This window comes from Panthera uncia, chromosome F2 (genome assembly GCF_023721935.1).
Source record: "Panthera uncia isolate 11264 chromosome F2, Puncia_PCG_1.0, whole genome shotgun sequence".
NCBI classification, from domain to species: Eukaryota; Metazoa; Chordata; class Mammalia; order Carnivora; family Felidae; genus Panthera; species Panthera uncia.
The window spans coordinates 35,077,265-35,101,444 of record NC_064812.1 but is presented as its reverse complement, the minus strand read 5'-3'; the positions used below and the strand labels follow the sequence as shown (position 1 = coordinate 35,101,444).

Sequence of the window (24,180 nt, the reverse complement as noted above, 5' to 3'; positions counted from 1 at the left end):
CGCCCTCTGTGCTCCAAACCCTATGACCAACTGTCTGGGATGAAACTGAGTTTGCAAAGCAAAATTACCCACTGTCCTTAGTTGCAAGGAAGATGTATAGTAAGGAAGGACATCTCTCTAGCTACTGGAATCTTGGCTATAACACTGGACAATGGACTGGAAAAACTAAAGTCAAAGTCTTCATGCTCCTGCCCCGAAGGACTCTAATAAACTTGGTGTCCTAGCATGTGCTGAACTACCAGAATGTCCTAGTTCAGTCCACACTGGAATCTGAAATCTGGTTCCCTGAAGAACTCATGGGTTGTTCAAGGAGTTTATTTTCATGAGCCGATGGATCTAAAAGACATCTGTATACATACATACGTGTGTGTGTGTGTGTGTGTGTGTGTGTGTGTGTGTACAGACCTACCCAATCCCCTGTACTATTCTTTAATCCCTCTGAAGAAAATTTTGAGGCAGACCTTGGAGGAACTGCTTTCACAAGGGAATTGGAGACACTGGGCACACACAGTATTACTCTCACAGGGCACCACTGAAAGTCTTTTGCTGAATGGAAGACATGGCAGAGGGAGTGAGAGGCAGACAGGAGATGTGGAAGACCCCTGTGGTGGTTGTGCCTGAGAGACTGAAATGGGAGCCACATGAGGCAACTTTGCCAGCCTCTCAGACTACCTGGGTCTAGGAGATTTCATGGAAACAGGTGAAAGAAGGACTGGGATCTGGGAGACTGATCACAGTGGTCTGTATTTGCACCCATGAGTAATCTCGTGACACTGAACCAAGAAGGAGCCATTTACAAAATATACCTGGATATAAAACATGATTCACATTGCATGGATTAAGGCTTATTCTGGGGAAAATCCTGTACTGAAAACAAGTTCACTACCCATTCAAACCTTGGAGTGCACAAGAAACACTTTCAGATTCTCTTTAGGCATGAAGAAGTCTGGGGCACCTGGGTGGCTCAGTTGGTTAAGCACCTGACATTTAATCTCAGCTCAAGTCTTGATCTTAGGGTCGTGAGTTCAAGCCCTGTGATGGGCTTCACACCGGACATGAAGCCTACTTAAAAAATAAAATAAAACATGCAGAAAGTCAGGCTGAGTGGATCTGGGGCCCAAGAATCTGCTAGCAAGGACCCTCAGGTGCTTCTGAAGCTAGTGAACTGAGGCACATGCTTTGACAAACACTGACTTATAGTAATGTACCACTGGGCTTGTACATAAAGCCACAAGTTGGGGACATTTTAACTTCCATGATGAAATTAAAGGTTGAAAACAAATCAGCACACTATTACTGCCAGGGTTCACTGTCCATGTGCCTCTCCTTACATGAATCACAGGAATAACCTTTGAAGATGGTCATGCTGCTTCTAGGCTCAAAGGTGACACAAGTGCCACCTGGCTGCCAGGTGGAGAGCTGGCCTTTTAAAGCAGGAACTTTTCATCCAAAGGCATCTGCCACTCTTCATATAATTGCATTTTGATTAGAATAAGATCAGGAGTGAAAGGGTCCTTGAACAAATGAATTAGGCACATAAGTGAGGTGCCGTTGTTTTGCTCTGAAAGTTGCAATGAAGAACATGTGTTAAGTTGCCCAATAACAGGGAAGGCACCAGAAACCATCTACAGTGATGGAGACTTCTGTGCAATTCTTTTCATGAGCTTGTGAGAGATAACTAAATGTTCAAGAAGCTCAGCCTCCAAGATTTCAGAGCCCCAGGACCAAATGTGGGGTGGTATGGAAGGTGATAGATGGAAGGGGGCTATCTAGAAAACAGTGTTACCACATTGAGGGGGTTGGTATCTGCTTTGGCTTGGGAAAGAGCCAGAGTGCATGAAGGGGTGGGAAGAGAAAGAAGACAGGCTGATGAGAGAGCCAGGCAGAGCCCAGGGAATACTCTGGGGCTGAGCAGGAGACAGGCCAATAGCCTAGCAGGCAGAAATACCAAGCTTAACCAGGGTTGGCATTCTGTGTGAAACATGTCTGATTGTATTGCCTTTAACATTTCCTGCTGTTATTTGGCTAATATTCCAACATCCTCTGACAGGAATAAATTACCAGTTTTACTCCATTCCACAGTCCAGTGGTCTTCAAACATTTATCTTCATCGTAAATGCAAATAAATGGAGGGCCTATGAAGACACCCATCTATGGACCTCAACCCAGGTCTTCTTACTCCATAAACTTGGGACAGGGCCAGAGAATCTGCATTCTTACAGGTTCCCAGGTGATGCGACTGCTGATGTGGGTATCACTTTAAGAAACTGATATAATTCATCCTTCCCTCAAACAGGTGAAAAGAGGAGCATAAGAGGAAGTTGGAGAAAGGAGAAAGAAGAGGTCTGACAAGAGGCAATATGTGACATTGCAGGTGGGCCAAGTAATTCTGTGGACAATGTGATTTCAGTGGCCATTGAAAAGTTCAGATTTTTAAAAAAAAATGTTTATTTATTTTTGAGAGAGAGAATGCAAGTGGGGGAGGCACAGAAAGAGAGGGAGACAGAGGATCCAAAGCAGGCTCTGCACTGACAGCAGTGAGTCCAGTGTGGGGCTCAGATTCACAAATGGTGAGATCATGAGCTGAGCTTAAATCAAGAGTCACATGCTGGGGGGAGGAGCCAAGATGGCGGAACAGCATGGATTTTTTTGTGTGTGTCTCGTGTCCATGAAATATAGCCAGATCAACACTAAACCATCCTGCACACCTAGAAAACTGATTTGAGGATTAACACAACAATCTGTACAACCTGAACCACAGAACTCAGCAGGTGCGCAGTGTAGAGAGGTGAACTAGGGGAGAGATAAGCCGCAAAGGGCAGGGAACTGTTTTTGCTTGCAGAGAGAGAACAGAGACAGTGGGGGGAGATGGAAAAAAGCACCCCCCCCTCCAAAGCAGCTGGAGAGAAAGTGGAAAAGTGGAAACAGCCTCAGGGACTGAACTGAAAAGGGAGAAAGGAGAAAGGAGAGGGTTTAAATTCCATTAAGACTCTATAAACAGGGGGAGTGCAGAGTCTGAAACACTGCAGCTAGATACCTGGCGGTGCTCTGATGGGAACGGTGAATCCACAGGAGCAGAGTGGGGTCTGGGAGGTTCTCAGACCACACAGGGAGAAGCGGTTCCACTGCTGGGAGGAAATCTGGTAGAGGCTGAATGGCCCCCCCACAGGAAAGACCCCAGTGGACCCAGGAGAACAACCACATTTGCTGGTACCAGAACAAGGTCATTGGGGGAAGCCTGGTGCCAGATGTGTGTTGTGATTTTCCAGAATCTCTGAAACGCTGCTGCTACACAATCATGTAAACTTTTTCTGGGGCAGGCTGGCATCTGGCCTCATTCTCTGGGCATCGGCAGCAGCACGGTCTCACAAGCTTTCCTGGGTGTGGCCGGCACCCAGTTGTCACTCGGTAAGACCCTCCTGCAGAGGGGCAGAACAGGTCAAAGCTGCAGTCCCTCAGAAATAAGGGGTCGGGAAACACAGCTGCATTGGAGATAAAACTCAGAAGGGAGGTGCTCAGAAGGGCTTGGTTACCAACAGTGTAAAAGTGGGGAGTGGACGGATGCTGAAGACAAAGGACAGGTGTGCGATTGCTGATCAGGGAGAACAGAGTTCCGATACTAGAGACGGGTTAGTGGGGTGATGCCATTTTCACCGCTACGGCGCATGTGCATACACACTTACAGGCACCACAACATTCCAGCCCAGTAAGCTAAGCAGCGCCATCTAGTGGAGAATGAAGCCATTACACTAAGCCCCGCCCCACTGGGCCAAACTCGCTCGTAAGGAACATAAATCTCTCTGCTTGCTTAGTCTATGGACTATAAGTGCTTCATATTTGACTTCTAGGGGAAACAAAGTAATTTCAATCATACTTCACTCTGTTCGTTGGTCCATATATTCAATTTTCTTTTTTTTTTCCTCTGTTTCGTTTCTTTTCGTTTTCTTAAATACAGAAAGAGAAAAAATTTACTTTTATTTTCCATTTATATTAAAAATATTATTCTTTAATTTTTTTCTACTATATTTTTTACTTTTGTGTAAATTTTTTCAAATTCTATTTTACTTCCATCATTTCATTTTATTCTATTTCAGAATAATCATTTCTATTTATTCTATTCTTTAAAATTTTTCAAACTATTTCCTTTTCTTTTCTTTCCCCTTTTTTCTCTAATGCATCAAACACCTTTCAACACCCAGACCAAAACACACCTAGGATATACCATCATTTATTTTATTTGTGTGTGTGTTTGTGTTGTTTTTAATTTTAATTTTTTTTTACCTCAATAATTCCTTTTCTCCCTTCAAAATTACAAAAAAAAAGAATTCACCCCAAAAGAAAGAGCAGGAAGAAACGACAGCCAGGGATTTAACCAACACAGATACAAGCAAGATGTCTCAATGAGAATTTAGAATCACGATAATAAGAATTCTAGCTGGGGGTGAAAATAGATTACAGTCCTTTTCTGTGGAGATAAAAGAAGTAAAAGCTAGTCAGGATGAAATAAAAAATGCTATAACTGAGATGCAATCTCAAATGGATGCCGTGGTGGCAAGGATGGATGAGGTAGAGCAGAGAATCCAGGGTATAGAGGACAAACTTATGGAGAATAATGAAGCAGGAAAACGAGGGAGGGGGGAGACTAAGACAAAAGAGTACAATTTAAGAATTAGAGAACTCAGTGACTCATTAAAAAGGAACAACATCAAAATTATAGGGGTCCCAGATGATGAAGAGAGAGAAAAAGGGGTAGGAAATTTAGTCAGCAAAGCATAGCAGAAAACTTTCCTAACCTGGAGAAAGACATAGACATCAAATCCAGGAAGCACAGAGGACCCCCATTAGATTCAGCAAAAACTGACCATCAACAAGGCATATCATAGTCAAATTCACAAAATACTCAGGCAAGGAAAGAATCATGAAAGCATCAAGGGAAAAAAGTCCTTAACCTATAAGGGAAGACAGATCAGGTTCACAAGAGACCTATGCACAGAAACTTAGGCCAGAAAGGAATGGCAGGATATATTCAATGTGCTGAATCAGAAAAATATGCAGCCAAGAATTCTTTATCCAGCAAGGCTGTCATTCAAAATAGATGGAGAAATTAAAAGTTTCCCATACAAACAAAAATTAAAGGAGTTTGTGACCACTAAACCAGCCCTGCAAGAAATTTTAAGGAGGACTTGCTGAGGGGAGAAAAGATAAAAACAACAACAACAAATGACCAAAAGCAACAAAGATTAGAAATGACCAGAGAACACCACCATAAACCCCAACTCTACAAGCAACATAATGGCAATAAATTCATATCTTTCTGTACTCACTCTAAACATCAATGGACTAAATGCTCCAATCAAAAGACATAGGGTAACAGAATGGATAAGAAACCAAGATCCATCTATATGCTGTGTACAAGAGACCCACTTTAGACCTAAAGACACCTTCAGATTGAAAATAAGGGGATGGAGAACCATCTATCATGCTAATGGTCAACAAAAGAAAGCAGGAGTAGCCATACTTCTATCAGACAATCTAGACTGTAAAATAATGCCTGTAACAAGAGATGAAGAAAGGCATTATTATCATAATTATACTAATTAAGGGGTCTATCCACCAAGAAGACCTAACAATTGTAAACATTTATGCTCCAAACGTGAGAGGACCCAAATATATAAATCAATTAATCACAAACATAAAGAAACTCCTCATTGATAATAATACCATAATAATAGGGGACTTCAACACCCCACTTACAGCAATGGACAGACCATCTAAACAGAAAATCAACAAGGAAACAATGGCTTTGAATGACACACTGGACCCGATGGACTTACAGATATATTCAGAACATTTCATCCTAAAGCAGCAAGATACACATTCTTCTCGAGTACACATGGAACATTCTCCAGAACAGATCACATACTGGGACACAAATAAGCTCTCAACAAGTACAAAAAGATCGAGATCTTACACTGCAGATTTTCAAACCAAAACTGAAAACTATGAAACTCAAAATCAACCACAAGAAAGAAAATTGGAACAATAACAAATACTTGGAGACTAAAGAACATCCTACTAAAGAATGAACGGGCCAACCAAGAAGTTAAAGAGGAAATTAAAAAGTATGTGGAAGCCAATGAAAATGATAACACCAGAACCCAAAACCTCTGGGACACAGCAAAGGCAGTCATAAGAGGAAAGTATATAGCAATGCAGGCCTTCCTAAAGAAGGAAGAAAGTTCTCAGATACACACCCTAAACTTACACCCCAAAGACCTGGAAAAAGAACAGAAAATAAAACCCAACACAAGCAGAAGACAGGAAATAATAAAGATTAGAGCAGAAATCAATGTTATCAAAATGAAAAAAACAGTAGAACAGATCAATGAAACCAGAGCTGGTTTTTGAAAGAATTAACAAAACTGATAAACCCCTAGCCAGTTGGATCAAAAAGAAAAAGGAAAGGACCCAAATAAATAAAATCAAGAATGAAAGGGAGAGATCACAACAACACTGCAGAAATACAAACTATACTAAGAGAATATTATGAGGAATTATACACCAATAAAATGGGCAACCTGGAAGAAATGAACAAATTCCTAGAAACATATAAACTGCCAAAACTGAAACAGGAAGAAATAGAAAATTTGAACAGACTCATGAACAATAAGGAAATCGAATTAGTAATCAAAAATCTCCCAAGAAACAAGAGTCCAGGGCCAGATGGCTTTCTAGGGGACTTCTACCAAACATTTAAGGAAGAGTTAACACCTATTCTCTTGAAGCTGTTCCAAGAAATAGAAATGGAAGGAAAACTTCCAAACTCTTTCTATGAAGCCAACATTACCTTGATTCCAAAACCAGACAAAGACCCCACTAAAAAGAAGGACTATAGACCAATTTCCCTGATGAACATGGATGCAAAAATCCTCAACAACATAATAGCTAACTGGATCTGACAGTATGTTAAAAAAATTATTCACCATGACCAAGTTGGATTTATTCCTGGGATGCAGGGCTGGTTCAATATCTGCAAAACAATCAGTGTGATTCATCACATCAATAAAAGAAAGGACAAGCACCACATGATCCTCTTACTAGATGCAGAGAAAGCAATTGACAAAGTACAGCATCCTTTCTTGATAAAAACCCTCAAGAAAGTGGGATAGAAGGATCACACCTCAAGATCATAAAAGCCATATATCAAAGACTCACTGCTAATAGCATCCTCAATGGGGAAAAACTGAGAGCTGTCCCCCTAAGGTCAGGAACAAGACACGGAGGTCCACTCTTGCCACTATTATTCAACACAGTATTGGAAGTCTTAGCCTCAGCAATCAGACAACACAAAGAAATAAAAGGCATCCAAATTAGCCAGGAGGAGGTCAAACATTCACTCTCCACAGATGACATGATACTCTATATGGAACACCCAAAAGATTCCACCAAAAAACTGCTAGAACTGATCCATGAATTCAGCAAATTCACAGAATTTAAAATCAATGCACTGAAATTGGTTGCATTCCTATACACCAACAATGAAGCAACAGAAAGAGAAATCACGGAATAGATTCCATTTGCAATTACACCAAAACCCATAAAATACCTAGGAATAAACGTAGCCAAAGAGGTGAAAAATCTATACACTGAAAACCATAGAAAGCTTATGAAAGAAATTGAAGAAGACACAAAAAAATGGAAACAATATTCCATGTTCCTGGATTAGAAGAACAAACATTGTTAAAATGTCGATACTACCCAAAGCAATCTACATATTCAATGCAATCCCTATCAAAATGACACCAGCATCCTGCACAGAGCTAGAACAAACAATCCTAAAATTTGTATGGAACCAGGAAAGACCCTGAATAGCCAAAGCAATCTTGAAAAAGAAAACCAAAGCAGGAGGCATCACAATCCCAGACTTCAAGCTCTACTACAAAGCTGTAATCATCAAGACAGTATGGTACTGGCACAAGAACAAACACTCAGATCAATGGAACAGAATAGAGAACCCAGAAATGGACCCACAAACATATGGCCAACTAATCTTTGACAAAGCACGAAAGAATATCCAGTGGAATCAAGACAGTCTCTTCAGCAAGTGGTGCTGGGAAAACTGGACAGCGACATGCAGAAGAATGAACCTGGACCACTTTGTTATACCATACACAAAAATAAACTCAAAATGGATGAAAGGCCTAAATGTAAGACAGGAAGCCGTCAAAATCCTAGAGGAGAAAGCAGGCAAAAACCTCTTTGATCTTGGCGGCAGCAACTTCTTACTCAACATGTCTCTGGAGGCAAGGAAAACAAAAGCACAAATGAACTACTGGGACCTCATCAAAATAAAGAGCTTCTGCAAAGCAAAGGAAATAATCAGCAAAACTAAAAGGCAACCAACAGAATGGGAGAAGATATTTGTAAACGACATAACAGATAAAGGGTTAGTATCCAAAGCCTATAAAGACCTTCTCAAACTCAACACCCAAAAAACAAATAATCCAGTGAAGAAATGGGCAAAACACATGAATAGACATTTCTCCAAAGAAGACATCCAGATGGCCAACTGGCACATGAAAAAATTGCTCAGCATCACTCATCATCAGGGATAGACAAATCAAAACCACAATGAGATGCCATCTTACACCTGTCAGAATGGCTAACATTAACAACTCAGGCAACAACAGATGTTGGCGAGGATGTGGAGAAAGTAGATCTCTGTTGCACTGCTAGTGGAAATGCAAACTGGTGCAGCCACTCTGGAAAACAGTATGGAGGTTCCTCAAAAAAATTAAAATTAGAACTACCCTAGGACCCAGCAATTGCACTACTAGGTATTTATCCAAGGGATACAGGTGTGCTGTTTCGAAGAAGCACATGCACCCCCATGTTTATAGCAGCACTAACAACAATAGCCAAAGGATGGAAAGAGTCCAAATGCCCATCAGTGGATGAATGGATAAAGAAGAGGTGGTATATATATACAATGGAGTATTACTCGGCAATCAAAAAGAATGAAATCTTGCCACTTGCAACTACATGGATGGAACTAGAGGGTATTATGCTAAGTGAAATTAGAGAAAGACAAAAATCATACGACTTCACTCATATGAGGACTTTAAGATACAGAACAGATGAACACAAGGGAAGGGAAACAAAAATAATATAAAAACAGGGAGGAGGACAAAATAGAAGAGACTCACAAATATGGAGAACAAACAGAGGGTTACTGGAGGGGTTGTGAAAGGAGGGGATGGGCTCAAAGGGTAAGGGTAAGGGTATCTACTCCTGAAATCATTGTTGTACTATATGCTAACTTGGTTGTAAATTCAAAAAAAAAAAAAAAAAAAGAGTCCGGTATGGGGTTCCTGGGTGGCTCAGTCAGTTAAGCGTCCGACTTCAGCTCAGGTCATGAGCTCATGTTCCATGAGTTCGAGCCCCGTGTCGGGCTCTGTGCTGATAGCTCAGAGCTCGGAGCCTGCTTTGGATTCTGTGCCTCCCTCTCTCTCTGCCCGTCCCCTGCTAATGCTCTGTCTTACTCTTGAAATAAACAAACATTAAAAATAATAATAAAGCCAGATACTTAACTGACTGAGCCACCCAGGTACCCTGACGTGAAAGGTTTTAAAAGCCAAGTTACCAAGCAAAATTGAATGTGAAAACTAAAGACCTAGGTCTAGTTGCAGTGACTGCTCTACCTTGCAATAGCTATGGGACCTTATGCAAGCTTCTTGACTTTTCTGGACCTTAGTTCCCTTGTCTACAGAAGAAGCCTGCACTAGATTATCAGGTGGCATTCTGAGAGTCACAGAGCTCTAAGGAGGGCCTGGCCTGACCACATGAGAGTCAGTGATCACTCGATCACTGTATTTAACTGTATTTGACAGTTAAAACCAAACAGGACCAGCTCAGCCACAACTGGGACTTGGCCCCCACCCCTCTCTCCCAGCACGCTCCTCTTTCCATTCTCAGCTCACATCTGTGTGTCTCTTAATTCACTGCAGTGAAGTGCACACCCTATACTACAACTCCTTTAAATCTTGAATCAATAGGCATCCCCATTTTACAGATAGAAAAACTGAGGTTCAGAGGAGTTTAAGTCGCTCACCCGAAGTCATAGGGCTAATAAATAGTAGAACTGAGACTTCCTATCCCATTTTCCCATCTGACTAAAACATTTCATCTTTCCAGTTTACAGCTCTTCGGGACTCCCAACCCAGCACTGTTTTCACTGCACCACACATTGAGAACTTGGTCTCTGCCCCACTGGATCTTCTGCCCCTCCTCCCACTCTCTCCTCAGTATCTAACCCTGAACCAGGCAGCAGGCTTTTCCTTACAGCCTATCCCTTCCACCCCAGCTGCTCAGCGTGAGCACACATTTCTGCACCACTCCCTCCCTCCCCCTCTGCTGGCTGTTTGTGAAAGTTTGGGCTGTAGGGTGGAATAAGCCCTGTAATTTATTTCTGTTGCAGGAAATTTGAATATTAGCTAAATCACAACAGGAAACCAGCCATTCAGGAGTAATGCAATCAAACACTTCACTCAGTCCAAACATACCTGCAGAAGGGAAACCGATCCCAGCCGTCTCTGAGTCTAAAGGAATCGCTAAGCTCGTTGTCTTCCAGCACAGGCACCTCATGCACTATTTTCAGGACAAAGGTTCTTGTTTGAACATTAAGCCTTTCTAACTTGGTCTCAGCTAAAAGGCACTAACACAGAGATCCCACTCACTGAGACTCCTCCTCAGGAAGGGGGCACAGGCCTAACATGAGGAGCAGGCAGGGCATGACAACTCAGGAGGGCTTCAGACACCTTCTCTGACCTCGCTGCCATGGAGGGGGAGGGGTGCGGCCCAAGGGAGGGGCCACAAGGAAGGCGGCTGATTGTTCAGGGCTCCCTTGTGCCCTCTGCCAAGGCATGGAAAAGCCAGGCTGAACCAGGGCTGGGTGGGCAGGAATGTTTGTGAAGGACGCCAGAATTGCTGAGAAATGGATCCCGGTGTCTTACATTCTTAAACTTTCTGTAAAGAATGTAATCGGGCCGGGAGTATTTAAACCACCCTATAGCGTCTGGTGACTCAGTCGGTTAAGGGTCCGACTCTTGATTTAGCTCAGGTCATGATCTCATTGTCATGAGATGGAGCCCCATGTTGGGCTCTGCACTGAGCGTGGAGCCTGCTTAAGATGCTCTCTCCCCACCCCTCTGCCCCTCCCCCACCCCCTCTCTAAGTAAAGAAATACATACATACATACATACATACATAAAATAAACCACCCCATGGGTGAGGAATGCAGGATGAAAGGGAAGGGATGATGAATTCATTTTGAATTGTTTTAAAAAGGGGAGGTTGTTTCAAATCAGATGTATTTGTTAATAGAATAATTAATAGAAGCCATGGGTAAGAATGGCTTAGGTAATCTTGGTACTTCTTGTCTCACAGAACAGAGAATGGGAGGTAGGAGTTATCATGGCTGGTCCATGAAGCAGTATCTTCAAAACCCAGGCATCTTTTGCCTTTTACCTTTTCCATCTTTAGTGTCTTAGCTTTTTTTGTTCTTCTTCATGCATGTTGCCTCACTCATTATAAGGTGGCTGCCGCTGTAGCAAGATTACATCCTCACACAACTTATTGAAGGCAGGGCACAAAGGAGTAGTCCTGGCAGAGATTTTCTTCTCATAAGCCTTACTCTGAGCAGTGAGGAAAAAACATTTCCCCGTAAGACCCAACAGGCTTTGCTTTATGTATTTTTTTAGCCAAACTGGGCCACTTAGCCGCTTCTAGCTACAAGGGAGTCTGAGAAAGCAAGTATGTGGCATTGAAGTGGGCAAGGGTTGGGAATGGCTTTGGAGTAGACAACTAAGAGTATCTGCCATAGGGATAAATAGAAGTGTGGCCAGAAATAAAAATAAAAACAAATTTTTTTCACCTAAGTCCAAAGATGAAAGTTTTAGGGGTGCCTGGGTGGTTCAGTCGGTTGAGCGTCCAACTTCGGGTCAGGTCTTGATCTCACAGTTTGTCAGTTTGAGCCCCACGTTGGGCTCTGTGCTAACAGCTCAGAGCCTGGAGCCTGCTTCGAATTCTGTGTCTCCCTCTTTCTCTCTGCCCTCCCCCACTTGTGCTCTGTCTCTCTCTCTTAAAAATAAATAAACATTTAAAACATTTTAAAAAGAGATAAAAGTTTTAAAATATATCAACAGTTTTAGTAAAAAAAGAAAGATAAAGCAAGAAAGCAAGAAAGCAAGAAATGAAGAAAGCAAGAAAGCAAGAAAGCAAGAAAGCAAGCAAGCAAGAAAGAAAGAAAGAAAAAAGTTTTGTATGTAAACATCTGCATTATCTAAAAGAAAAAAAGACAGGCCTGGCTGCATATTTTACTTCCATACACAGTTTAAAAAAAAAAAAGTGAAACAACTTCAGAATTCTACATTCCTCTGACCCAATTTATCCCAGAGAAAATCACGGATCTGTATAAAGTTGTATATGTACATGTATATGTATAAATATATACGGATGTTCACCACCTATTGTTTGCAGTAGCAACAAGTTGGAACAGCTAGGCACTCCTACTTCACAATGTTCTGCCAGGCACCAAAGTCAAGTACAAAATTGGTCTGGAAAGGAGAACCGACCCCTCCCTTTGTGTTCCCCTCTGTGTGGTTTGCATCCCAACATGGGCAAGGGTGTGTGAAACCACTCAAGGTCTACCTTCCCCTCTGCTCCGCCTGGTAGGGTTTGTGTAGTGGCTTCCATGCTACATTCAAAATCTCTGCCCAAACCTATCACTTGGGTCAGACCTATCAGATCTGTCTCCTCCTTGCCTCAGGGCTGATTCTACCCCAGGCTAAGAAATTTCAGTTGAGTCACCATATGAATAGTGAGTCATGACCCAGCCAATCCTAAAGGCCAGTGGTAGGGCCTAAGCTCAAACTGAGCTCCCTGTTGCAAATGATAACCAGGCCTAAGCTCAAACTGAGCTCCCTGTTGCAAATGATAACCAGTCTGAATCCCACCTGGTGCAAGGAGGGACTTTTAAGGCAGAGGACCAGCGAGTCTGCACCCTCATGGTAGGGCCTAAGCTCAAACTGAGCTCCCTGTTGCAAATGATAACCAGTCTGAATCCCACCTGGTGCAAGGAGGGACTTTTAAGGCAGAGGACCAGCGAGTCTGCACCCTCAAACTCTCAACGTTTTTTTTTTTTTTTTTTGGACAGAGAGAGACAGAGCATGAACGGGGAAGGGGCAGAGAGAGAGGGAGACACAGAATCTGAAACAGGCTCCAGGCTCCGAGCCATCAGCCCAGAGCCTGACGCGGGGCTCGAACTCACAGACCGCGAGATCGTGACCTGGCTGAAGTCAGACGCTTAACCGACTGCACCACCCAGGCGCCCCTCAAACTCTCAATCTAGTTGCGGGAACAACAGGACCAGATCTACTGGGACCCAGGGTTCTCCTTAGAGCAGTGATACGCTGTGGCGCTAAAGCTACTTGACTTTGCTACTTATAGAACCAAATAGGAATTATTCATTATTAGGGATTGGGATTTGTTCATTAGCCTTAAAAGGCTGATGATAATGACAATGGATGTTAAACCTGTAAGTATAATTAAGGTGAACTGACTTTAACTTACTCCTAATGTTGTAGGAAGAGTAAAACTATCTTACTTGTTAAGGAAGCACAAAAATCTATTTCCCAGCCAATGAACATGCCAGATACTAAGACTGTTTATAAATCTATGCTAAAAATTTGGATGACCAGCCTGTAAGAGGGAAATGAAACCTATATAATGATGAAATTGTTAAAGGTGACATGGGAAGAAGCCCATAGCTCAGCCTTGGAGGAGCTATTGACTCTGAGGTCACTCTAGCTAATGGAAATGTTGAAATTTTAATGCTAAGCAGAAGCTTTGAGATAATAGCTTCAATTCCTGAGTGCTTTCTATGTGCTGGGTCTATTTTAAGTGTTCTGCGTATTTCTACAATGACACAAGAAGTCCACACTGTTGTTCCTCCCAGTTGCATATTTAACCTGCCAAAGTCATCCAGCCAGTAAATGCTAGAGCCAGGATTTGAACCCAGGTGGTTTGGCTCTAAAGCCTATGTTCTTCCACACCTCACCATAGCAGAGTCCCATACCTGGAGGTACTTCCTATGAGTTGCAAGGGAGTTAACTGAGGCAAGATGGACTTAGTGGTCATAGGATGGAGTATCATTTAATGACCCCTAGCTCTCAAGAAACCTGCTCCCCACACTTGAATTGTTAAAATATCCTGCCCTGACCATAGATATCACCTTCCCCAGACAGAGGTGGATGGGAGCCTCAGGTATCCAGGGCCAAAGGAATGGCGTGATCCATTCTGGTACAACAGACAAGAGCTAGTACCTTCCCCTCCACTCTCAGATCCTCTCAGAATGGGCCAGAGGGTAAGTGCTGTCTTTCTGCCATTTCTGACCCTCCCCTCTCCACCACCCCTCCCCCAAAGTGATGGATGAGCAAATAACAAAATCACAGGTAACTCTGTGACTAGTCCAGGGCTCCTGATACTTCATAAAAATGTGTGGCTTTGTCAGTTGCTTCATAAGTGCTCAGCATCCCTCTATGGAAAGAGGCTTTTCCTCTTTCAGTTGGTACCAAAATGCAGGGCTTTCCCTTACGGTACTGTCACCTAGACTTTCATTTCTGTACAACCAGCCAGGGGTGAAATTGCCCAAGGGAGTTTGCCTTTCTAAAGGGTCGGTGCTGAGCAGGAATTTCTTCTGTGTGTCCAGAGGCCTCCCTCCCGCCCAGTAGCCCAAGCTCATCTGGAAACAGCATCGTTCTTCTTTAAAATCTACCTCCTTAAAAAAAAATGAAGTTAGAGTGGGAGAGAGCCAAAGCATAAGAGACTCTTAAAAACTGAGAACAAACTGAGGGTTGATGGGGGGGTGGGAGGGAGGGAAGGGTAGGTGATGGGCATTGAAGAGGGCATCTTTTGGGATGAACACTGGGTGTTGTATGGAAACCAATTTGACAATAAATTTCATATATTAAAAAAAAAAAAAAAAGAAAAAAAATCTACCTCCTTAATTCCCACAGTGAAGGAGCAGCCTCTGAGCAGAGAAACCAGTGGCTCAAGGGCTCCACCATGAGGAAATCAGGAAATGAGACCTCTGGCAAAACATCGTGATCTTGCACCTGCAGGCAGTCAAAGGTGCAGATGGGGAACAGAAGGCCAGTGGGGCAGTCAGGTCACAGTTGTCCAGCAAGAAAGGGGACTTGGTACCGTGTGCCCCCCCACCTTCCACCACAGTCACTTCTGCTTCACCCGACCTCAGGGAAGGCGGGGGGCCACGACAGCCTCCTTTGTCCTTTTCCAGCTCCGTGCAGGACACATGGGGGCTAGCAACTCTGAGCTTTACGCTGGTAGCAGCTAGCAAGATGCTGAAGCTATTCTTCCCTTGTGGAGAATTAGATGGAATTAGCTTTGCTAAATTCCCATCAGCCCTGCCCACCAAATGCCCCACTGACTGCAACAGAGCCTCCCGGCAGCTGAGGGTAGGATGTGGCAGTGTCTGACCCTCACCTCCATGGGCTTCTCCCCTGCAGCCTGAGCAGCACCTGCAGCTGCTGACCCTCATCTCAGGCTGCACAGCCCTTTGAGGTGGTTTGGGACCCACCGCCCATGGGACCTGGGACTCTGCTCATCAGAGCTGCAGAGATGTCTTTATCAGGGGAGTCTAGGAAAAGCATGAACTGTATCAAACCAAACTGGGGCAGAATCCTGGCTTTATCTGTACCACTTTAAGCAAGGAGTAGATAAGGAGTAAACCCTCTCTGAAAGTCACCTTGAAAATAGAGGAAATAACTCTTTCTTTATTATGTGTCTACCCCACTATGCTCCATGAGGCAGACGTCAGGTCTGTTTTTTCATGGTTTGATCTCCGGCACCTGGCACAGTGTCTGACATTTAGGATACACATAAGTATACATAAGTATACTTATACATAAGTATAATTGTATCACACACAGGAGAGGTGCTTGGAACAGATTTTTACTCAACTGTTTTCTGAGACATAAAGGTTGATTGTATCTGGATGTTGCCTTCAGTGGGTTTGACTCCCTCTTAGCCACATGAAGGACGGTGTACATCCTCTGGAATTTGGGACTCTAAACCTAGAGACCCAAACCAACAGATGACAAGAATTAGAGACACGTGCTCCCCTATCATCTGAAATTTAAACAAATTGAAGCAAGTATGTCTTTGTTTGCTACCACTTTATAACCTGAGTTCCGAGAAGGACTTCTTGGGGAGCTCTGATCTGGACATCTCAACATTTTAGACATGAGAGATTTGGTTTCAGGTTTCCAAAATTGTCATATGCAACCACTGCCAGGATATGCCATCCTGAGTTCCACCTGTACTATTACTTTATCTAATTCTTTAAAATTTACTTTTTACTTAAAGCAATATTTTTGAAGATATATGTCCCAAATATGATTAGAAAATAAGTATCAATTGCCCTTGCAGCTCTGATGTCTTCAAACATTATTGCCAATCCAACCAGGCCTCAGCAGGTAAGCCCCCTCTGCCCTCTCCATTAAGTGATGTTTAAACACAATTCCCAGCAGGCTTTGGGGGAGAACAAGTGAAGCTCTAAATTGACACCTGCCAACAGAGTGTGTTAGGAAAGCGTAGAGGTCAAGGAGATCTATCCCATGAAAAATATCACCAACAGTAGGAATAGAAACCTGGGTGCACTCGGCGAAAAGATGATGGGATTTAAAGCCATAACACCTGCCTCTTTTACTAGTTGTGCGGTCTCAGGCAAGTAACTTAACCTGAGCCTCAGGTCCCTTTTTAATATTATTGGGACATGGCAATTTCTTATAAAATGAGTGAACCAACGAAGTGGTTAGAATAATAGGATTGCAAAATCACCTTACAAGCACTAAAGTATGTACAAATACTTATCTCACTGGGAATTAATTTTTTGCACAGAATTTGGACACTATCATGAACAATGAGAGAATATCAAGAACATACCCCTTGGCCTTTACTCAGACAAACTGGAGGATGCTCTTGTTTCCCGTGATGTGGAAACATGCTAACCTGGAGAAATGAGCAGAGCAGATGTGGTTTGAGTGCTGGCACAGTGTGCAGAAAGCCCAGGTGCTCAAGGCTCCTAGAAAGGTCCCATAAAATGAGGACAGCTGTTTTTCTTATTACAGGATGACCATGCAGATCGTGGACACCACATTCATTGGTAACAACCCTGCTCTTCTAAAACTCACAACTCCACTGTGCCTCCCTCTCCTCTTCACCTCACCCTCTCCACAGTACTTCGGTTTCACTGAACACTTCACCTGGCTCTCAGGGGCCTCTCCAGGGCTCTCAGCTTCTTGACTGATACATACCCGGACGCCCTGGTTCTTCCCAATTCCTTTTTTGTTTCCAGGGGCTAATTTTTGTTCTACCTAGGGTCCTTTGGGTTTCAAATCAGGAGACTTACACTATCTTAGGCAAAAAGTAGTCATTTATTAACGTTTATAGAAGATAATGAAAAATTGCAAAGAATGGGGATATCGTTAGGCCTTGGGGGCAGCTGGAACTAGGACTTTTTCTCTAGCTTTGTCATTCGAATAAAAGTGCTTCTGTGCCTTTAGTTTCATTTAGACATGACTTAAGTAAGGATGTGGCTCCCTCCTGGATCGCCTGCCTGACCCCGGGCGGAGACAGATGGGAGTACGCACTTGGCTTGGCAGCCCTGGGAACCCCACGCGGTGGGAAAGGGAACAGCAGCTCCCACAAATAAGTGGCTCTTATTCCCAGAAGGGAGGGAAATGTGGGTGTTGGGCATTGAGGAGGGCACCTGTTGGGATGAGGACTGGATGTTGTATGGAAACCAATTTGACAATAAAGTATATTTAATATTTTAAAAAAAGAACAGCTAATGTCCTCAATCGCTCTCTGATTGCAAGGACTCCACAGGACAGAAATCATGCACAGACATTTGTATATCGAGTTATACTGCGGCTTCTTAGGTTCTAGATTTAGGACTCCTCTAATTGTCAAATTTTTCAGCCCAGAATATCGCTCGTGGGCCCACAATAAACAAAGAAAAAGCAGATGACAAAGGCACCTTCTTGGGGAGTGAGGGTAGTAGCAGAAGGTGGGCACAGTGTGGAAAAGCAATTGTGGAGAATGGAGAACAAGTTTACCAGGAAATTGTACTAGAGTTATCAGATAGTGCTGAGGTAGGTGCTATAAACTGAATGCTGTGTCCCACCAAAATTCATGTTGAAACCTAATCCCCAGTGTGCTGATGTTTGGAGGTGGGGCCTGGGTGACTGGATCATGAACAGGGTTAGGGCCCTTATGAAAGAGACCTCAGAGAACTCCCTCACCCTTCTTCCATGTGAGTACATAGTGAGTAGACAACTGTTTATGAACCAGGAAGCGAGACTCACGAGACACCGAATCTGTCAGCACCTTGATTTCTCAGCCTCCACAACTGTGAGAAGTAAATGCCTAATTTCAGCCCCCCAGTTTACAGTAGTTTTCAATAGCAGCCCCAATGGACTAAGACAGGAGGTAATGTTTACATGGATTTATAGTAAGGAGATCCAATTTGTCTTACATGCCCTTTTCTCTGGCAGCATTTGGCTGCTTATTGAGGGAAATATGGAAAAACTGATTGTCATGTTTGCAACAGGGTGGGGAAATCTCCTTGACTTTTCTATGTATGGTACAAATGCAGAAGAGGAACAGAGTTCAGGGTATTGGTAAAGTACACATATTACCCCTAGTAATATTATGGATTGTGGAATCTCAGCTGGATATAAAGAGACATGGATTGGGTGAAGGCAGATGAGAGGGAGGACTGGGGGAATCCTACTTATGTCAAAAGAACAGTGTGTGTGTGTGTGTGTGTGTGTGTGTGTGTGTGTGAGAGAGAGAGAGAGAGAGAGAGAGAGAGATGAACAAAGTAATACCAATATGTATTTATCTGTATGCACAAAGAGAAAACATATACATTTCTTGATTAGGGTAGCCCCTTCACTTATAAAGAAACACTCTTACTCAAAAAGGACACACACACAATGATGTAGCTATGATACAGTTTATTTCAACACACTAACCCCAAAAAATAACAAAACAACCTATTTCTTTGGGGAAAAAAAACCCCAACATTCTACATATTCAGGGTTGGCTTGATTGACCACAATGCATTTTAGCAAAAAGACTTAGGTAAACCACACCTAATAAAGCTCTCTATATACACAGTAAATACCAAATAACTTTGCTAAATTACCAGACATTTGGAAAAAAACAAAACATTATAAAAGAATCAAATGCACTAAGTTAACAATCTTGTGAACTTAGAAAAAGACTTGAATTGTTGTATTTTTATCTGTACAAAAAAATCAATCTCTATCCTTCCATTTTTACCTGTATTTTCCTTAGGCCCCAAATTTGAAAGCTTAAATCCTTTCTTTCTAAGGCCCTGGGAATATCAAGTTTTCCTTCAAATTTACAGTCATCTAAAAAGGAGATTATCTAAAGGCTGGGAAAAACAAAGGAAAACTAGATTTCACTTCTGTACCACTCATGCAGATTCCACTGAGAAGAGCTCCTGAGTTGGCTACCAATTCATGCAATTTAGTTCAAAAACATAATACCTGATTATAGGACTAAACTGGCTTTTATGCAGCTCGGGAACAGATTTCTTTATCACTGAAAATCAGTTAGCGACATTAAGCCCTTAGCCTAATCCATGCAAATGCAATTTGGGAATTCTATGACATGGAAGTTAGCATATTTAAATGTAAAATACAAAGTTATGAATATTAAATAATATGTGTTTTAAATATGCAAACTGCTATGTTTTCTCAATACAGTTGACCCTTGAAGAACATGGGTTTGACCTGCACAGGCCCACGTATATGTGGATTTTTTTCAATAAATAGAGTATAGTACTGTAAGTGTATTTCTCTTATGATTTTCTTAAAAACATCTTTTCTCTAACTCACTTTATTGTAAGAATACAGTACACAATACATACAACACACATAATATGTGCTAATCAACTTGTTTGTGTTATTGGTAAGGCTTCCAGTCAACAGTAGGCTATTAATAGTTAAGTTGTGGGGGAGTCAAAGGTTACATGTGGATTTTCAACCGTGCGGGGGTTTGGTGCCCCTAAGTCCCATGTTGTTCAAGGGCCAACGGTAATCACTTTTTATGAATAAAAAATAAAATGTCAAAAGAAGAAGAAAATTTTGATATTCCAGAATGAGACACTAAGACATGACTCGAGTAAGCTTATAGGTAAAAACAATTGTTTATTATTGTGTGTAACTGAACAACAAAATAGCCTTGTCTGAAAGCACTGAATCAAACTGTCTTCCCAAGTCCTTCCAAGTCATGATTCTACATACTACAATGAAGTTATTTTTAATAAGTGCTGTCATGAACTACAAGTTTTTACATTCCTAAATAACAAACTTAACTTTACTATAGCAATGACTTAAGTACATGTGCTATTAAAAAAAAGTTGTAAACATACTCTGAATTTCTTTACCTGTGAGATAGTATTAAAAGGCAATTCCACAATTTCTTCATTCCTTAAGAACTAGGAACCAAAATACTAAACATAATAAATAAATATGCAACCTGAAGGCCTGGAAAAGGATATAGAACACTGAATATAATAAACCAGTGTATTAAAAATCCAGTATTTCAGTATTAAAACTTCTTCATCTCAACACAGTTAGGTTTATTGCTACTATAAATAAGCTTCATATTAAGGCACCTGTCATTACCTATGAGAAAGATCTGGATTCAAAACAAAGGGAATATGCACTGAAAACTTTTTTCTTTCATTCCAATATTATTGCAGATATTCTCAATTTATAATGTTAAGTGTTTCTACAGTAGTATACACATCTTTGAGCATACTACCTGAATATAGGTAAATAATTTACATAACACCTTAATAAAGTACATGATACCCGAATGAGAAAATAGGCAAAATCACATCAAGATGGATGTAAAGGACTAAATACAAGAAAGATGATAATCTCTAGGGAAAAAGAATTCTACTGCAAGGACAGTGATAAGAGCCCACCTTGGCCAAGTCATTTAACTTCTCTGAGCCTCACTCTCTCCTAGCAGTAAAATGTCAATATTAGCTGTCAAGCTTATAAGGCTGTTGTGTGATCACGTGATATGATGTAAAACCAGCTGGCCAACCATGAAGCATTGAACAAACTGAACAAATGGCACTGTCATAGGCCGAAATATCACAGGCTTCTGACAGTTTCCCTAACAAGGTTATGGCCTGGTCCTCTTGCATCCACTTGAGAACTCCCATTTTTAGTCATTAGAACGTTGCTGAATGAATGGAGCAAAAATTTATGCAAAGTGAAAAACCTCTAAATTCTAGGTTGCAGAATGTTATAAAGCAGTTTGCTGTTAAGTGGGGAACCACACTGTTTTGGGGACTCAGGCTACCTGTTGGCTCTTCCTAACGATAAAGAGGGGTCCATGGCCTTTCCTCACTGTCTCCTCTGCAGAAACCTTTGTCTCCCTTGCCATCTGCTATTGTGCAGGATGCATAGTTCCATTATTAGGACTCTACCTTTTAACAGCATAAAAGAGTTTGAAGAGTATTAAAGAAGCACAGCTGAGGTCAGTCTCAGGTACATTACTCAGCTCGGCACAAATATGAATGGTTTAGTAAATCCCTCCAGGTCTCCTTTGCCTAGTCCACAAGTCCTTCCTCTGTGTACAAAATGGTTCTAGGGCAGCCTTTTCCAAACTATATTCAGAGGAATACTAGTTAGGTGAGATGTTAACAGGTAAACTACAGATCTTTGTTAAGTAAGTCTGGGATATGCAGGGAGAAATAAGTTTTACGTCCTGAAGAATTTCTCTCTTTGAGGTACTGACTATATACTTCAGAGAGGAAGAAGGGAGGATAGCATTTCCCAGGTTCATCTGACCACAGAATCCCATTTTTCCCCACAAAATATCTAGAGGGGCTCACAGCTTTTAGAACATTCTTGGGGAAATGCTATTCTAGCTAATTCACCCGGGGTTTAAACATTTCAGGGCTAGCTATGTCTGGCAATTGTTACCTTTTTGATTTCTAAAGGAGCAAAATCATTTTACTTACAAGGTCAACTGCCAGGCTGATCTCCCAAATTTCACTTCATAAGTGTCCTGCCCAAAGCAACTGAGAACTAAATTTCCTTTACTACATGCTGAGGAATTTGAAGAAGCAATTCTCAAGTTAATGAGAATTATAATTTTTAAATGAAATCTTTATATTCTCCCTCAAACATTAAAATATAAACATCTAATTCTAGATCTTAGAACCTAGAATCAAAATTACTTTGAGGACAGGGGAGCATTTTATCACAACATCGCCATACTTAAGACTGTTAATAAGTAGTAATGGTGTTGGTGGTGGCTAAGCACCTATTTTGTGGCTTAACCCTCATATCCACATGATAAATTTAGGAGCTACTATTACACCCACTTTAAGGATACATACATTGAAATTTAGAGAGATTAACTGACTTGCCAAGGATCACACAAAGCAGTAAGGGCAGAATCTCAAATCTGATCCCTCACCTCATGCTCTTAATCACTACATATCACCATCTTATATTTTCGTGACAAAACAATAGAACTGAAGTCACATCCTGAATGTCAAATGGGAAAATTAGAGTGTATTTCTATAAATCCAACTTATTGAAATTTGGTTTTGGGTTTCCTTTTAAGCAAACTTGTGTTGCCTAAGGGAGCTACTTTGTTTTTTTGTTTTGTTTTGTTTTTTTGTTTTTTAAAGCAGAGAAAAACAGACTGCTATTTACCAGTGATAGGTTTATCTATGGGGAGAGTTCTAAAAATCTGCATCCAGGGTGAAGACATTATCTGTAGTTTCTGCCATAACTGCAAAACGTTGATACTCTGCAACTCGTTTCTCAAAGAAATTTGTTTTCCCTTCCAAAGAAATGTTTTCCATAAAATCAAAGGGATTTTCTGCCTGAAAAACCTAAAAAGAAAAGAAGTGTTATTAGACATTCTGAAGAAGCCAAATTACACCCATAAGAACAACAACACATAACTAACAAGGCTTCTCATTAAATACAACTTAAGCTTACATTTCCATGCTAAGAAGTTAAAACCTGTAATTTCTAATTACCATATACAGTACATTGTAAAGTTCCATGAATATCCAATTATGGTGAATACAACATGACCACTTAGTATGTATTTACTGTATGTCTGATAGTATTTTAAGTGCTTTATGTATCCCAACTCATCAACAATCCTTTCTGGTAAGTATTATTATTATCTCCCTTTCGTAGATGAGGAAATGAAGGTAGAGGTTAAACAACGTGCTTAAGGTCACAGAGCTAGAAAGTGGCAGAGCCAGGATTCAAACCCAGGTAGACTGGCTGCAGCCTCCATCTGTTACGTCATGTGAGAAGCACACGACTTTATGAAATTCAGGTATATTATCTCTGATAAAAAAAAAATGAAAAATAACTTAAAAGGCAACTGAGTTCAAAGGACCAAATTATGACAATTAATGTCTTCCTAATAACCATTTGTATATAAAAGTATAAACGTTTGGATGCACCAATCTCACTAAATAAGTAAAAGGTAAACACGTTTCTTTTTTTTTTTTTTAATTTTTTTTTTCAACGTTTTTTATTTATTTTTGGGACAGAGAGAGACAGAGCATGAACGGGGGAGGGGCAGAGAGAGAGGGAGACACAGAATCGGAAACAGGCTCCAGGCTCCGAGCCATCAGCCCAGAGCCTGACGCGGGGCTCGAACTCACGGACCGCGAGATCGTGACCTGGCTGAAGTCGGACGCTTAACCGACTGCGCCACCCAGGCGCCCCTCTTTTTTATTTTTATAAGCTTATTTTATTTATTTTGAGAGAGAGAGAGCACACATGGGAGGGACAGAGAGAAAGGGGAAGAGAAAGAGAGAGAGAGAGAGAGAGAGAGAGAGAGAGAGAGAACCCTAAGCAGGCACTGCACTATCAGCAGGGAGTCCAATGAGGGTCTCAAACTCATGAACCATGAGATCATGACCGGAGCCAAAATCAAGAGTCAGACACTTAACCTACTGAGCCACTCAGGTGTCCCATAAGTTAAACAGTCTTTAAAAAAAGTATT

General features: G+C 41.7%; 1 protein-coding gene across 1 annotated transcript in view; it reads right to left on the bottom strand.

Annotated features, from left to right (window-relative positions):
• Positions 1–20,301: 20,301 nt before the first annotated feature.
• Positions 20,302–24,180, bottom strand: part of RRM2B (ribonucleotide reductase regulatory TP53 inducible subunit M2B) — a 35,707-nt gene continuing 31,828 nt past the window's right edge. Inside the window, exon 9 of the mRNA XM_049633556.1 lies at positions 20,302–23,041. Coding sequence (XP_049489513.1) covers positions 22,889–23,041 — 153 coding nt within the window. The 3' untranslated portion in view covers positions 20,302–22,888. The remainder of the gene's footprint in view (positions 23,042–24,180) is intronic.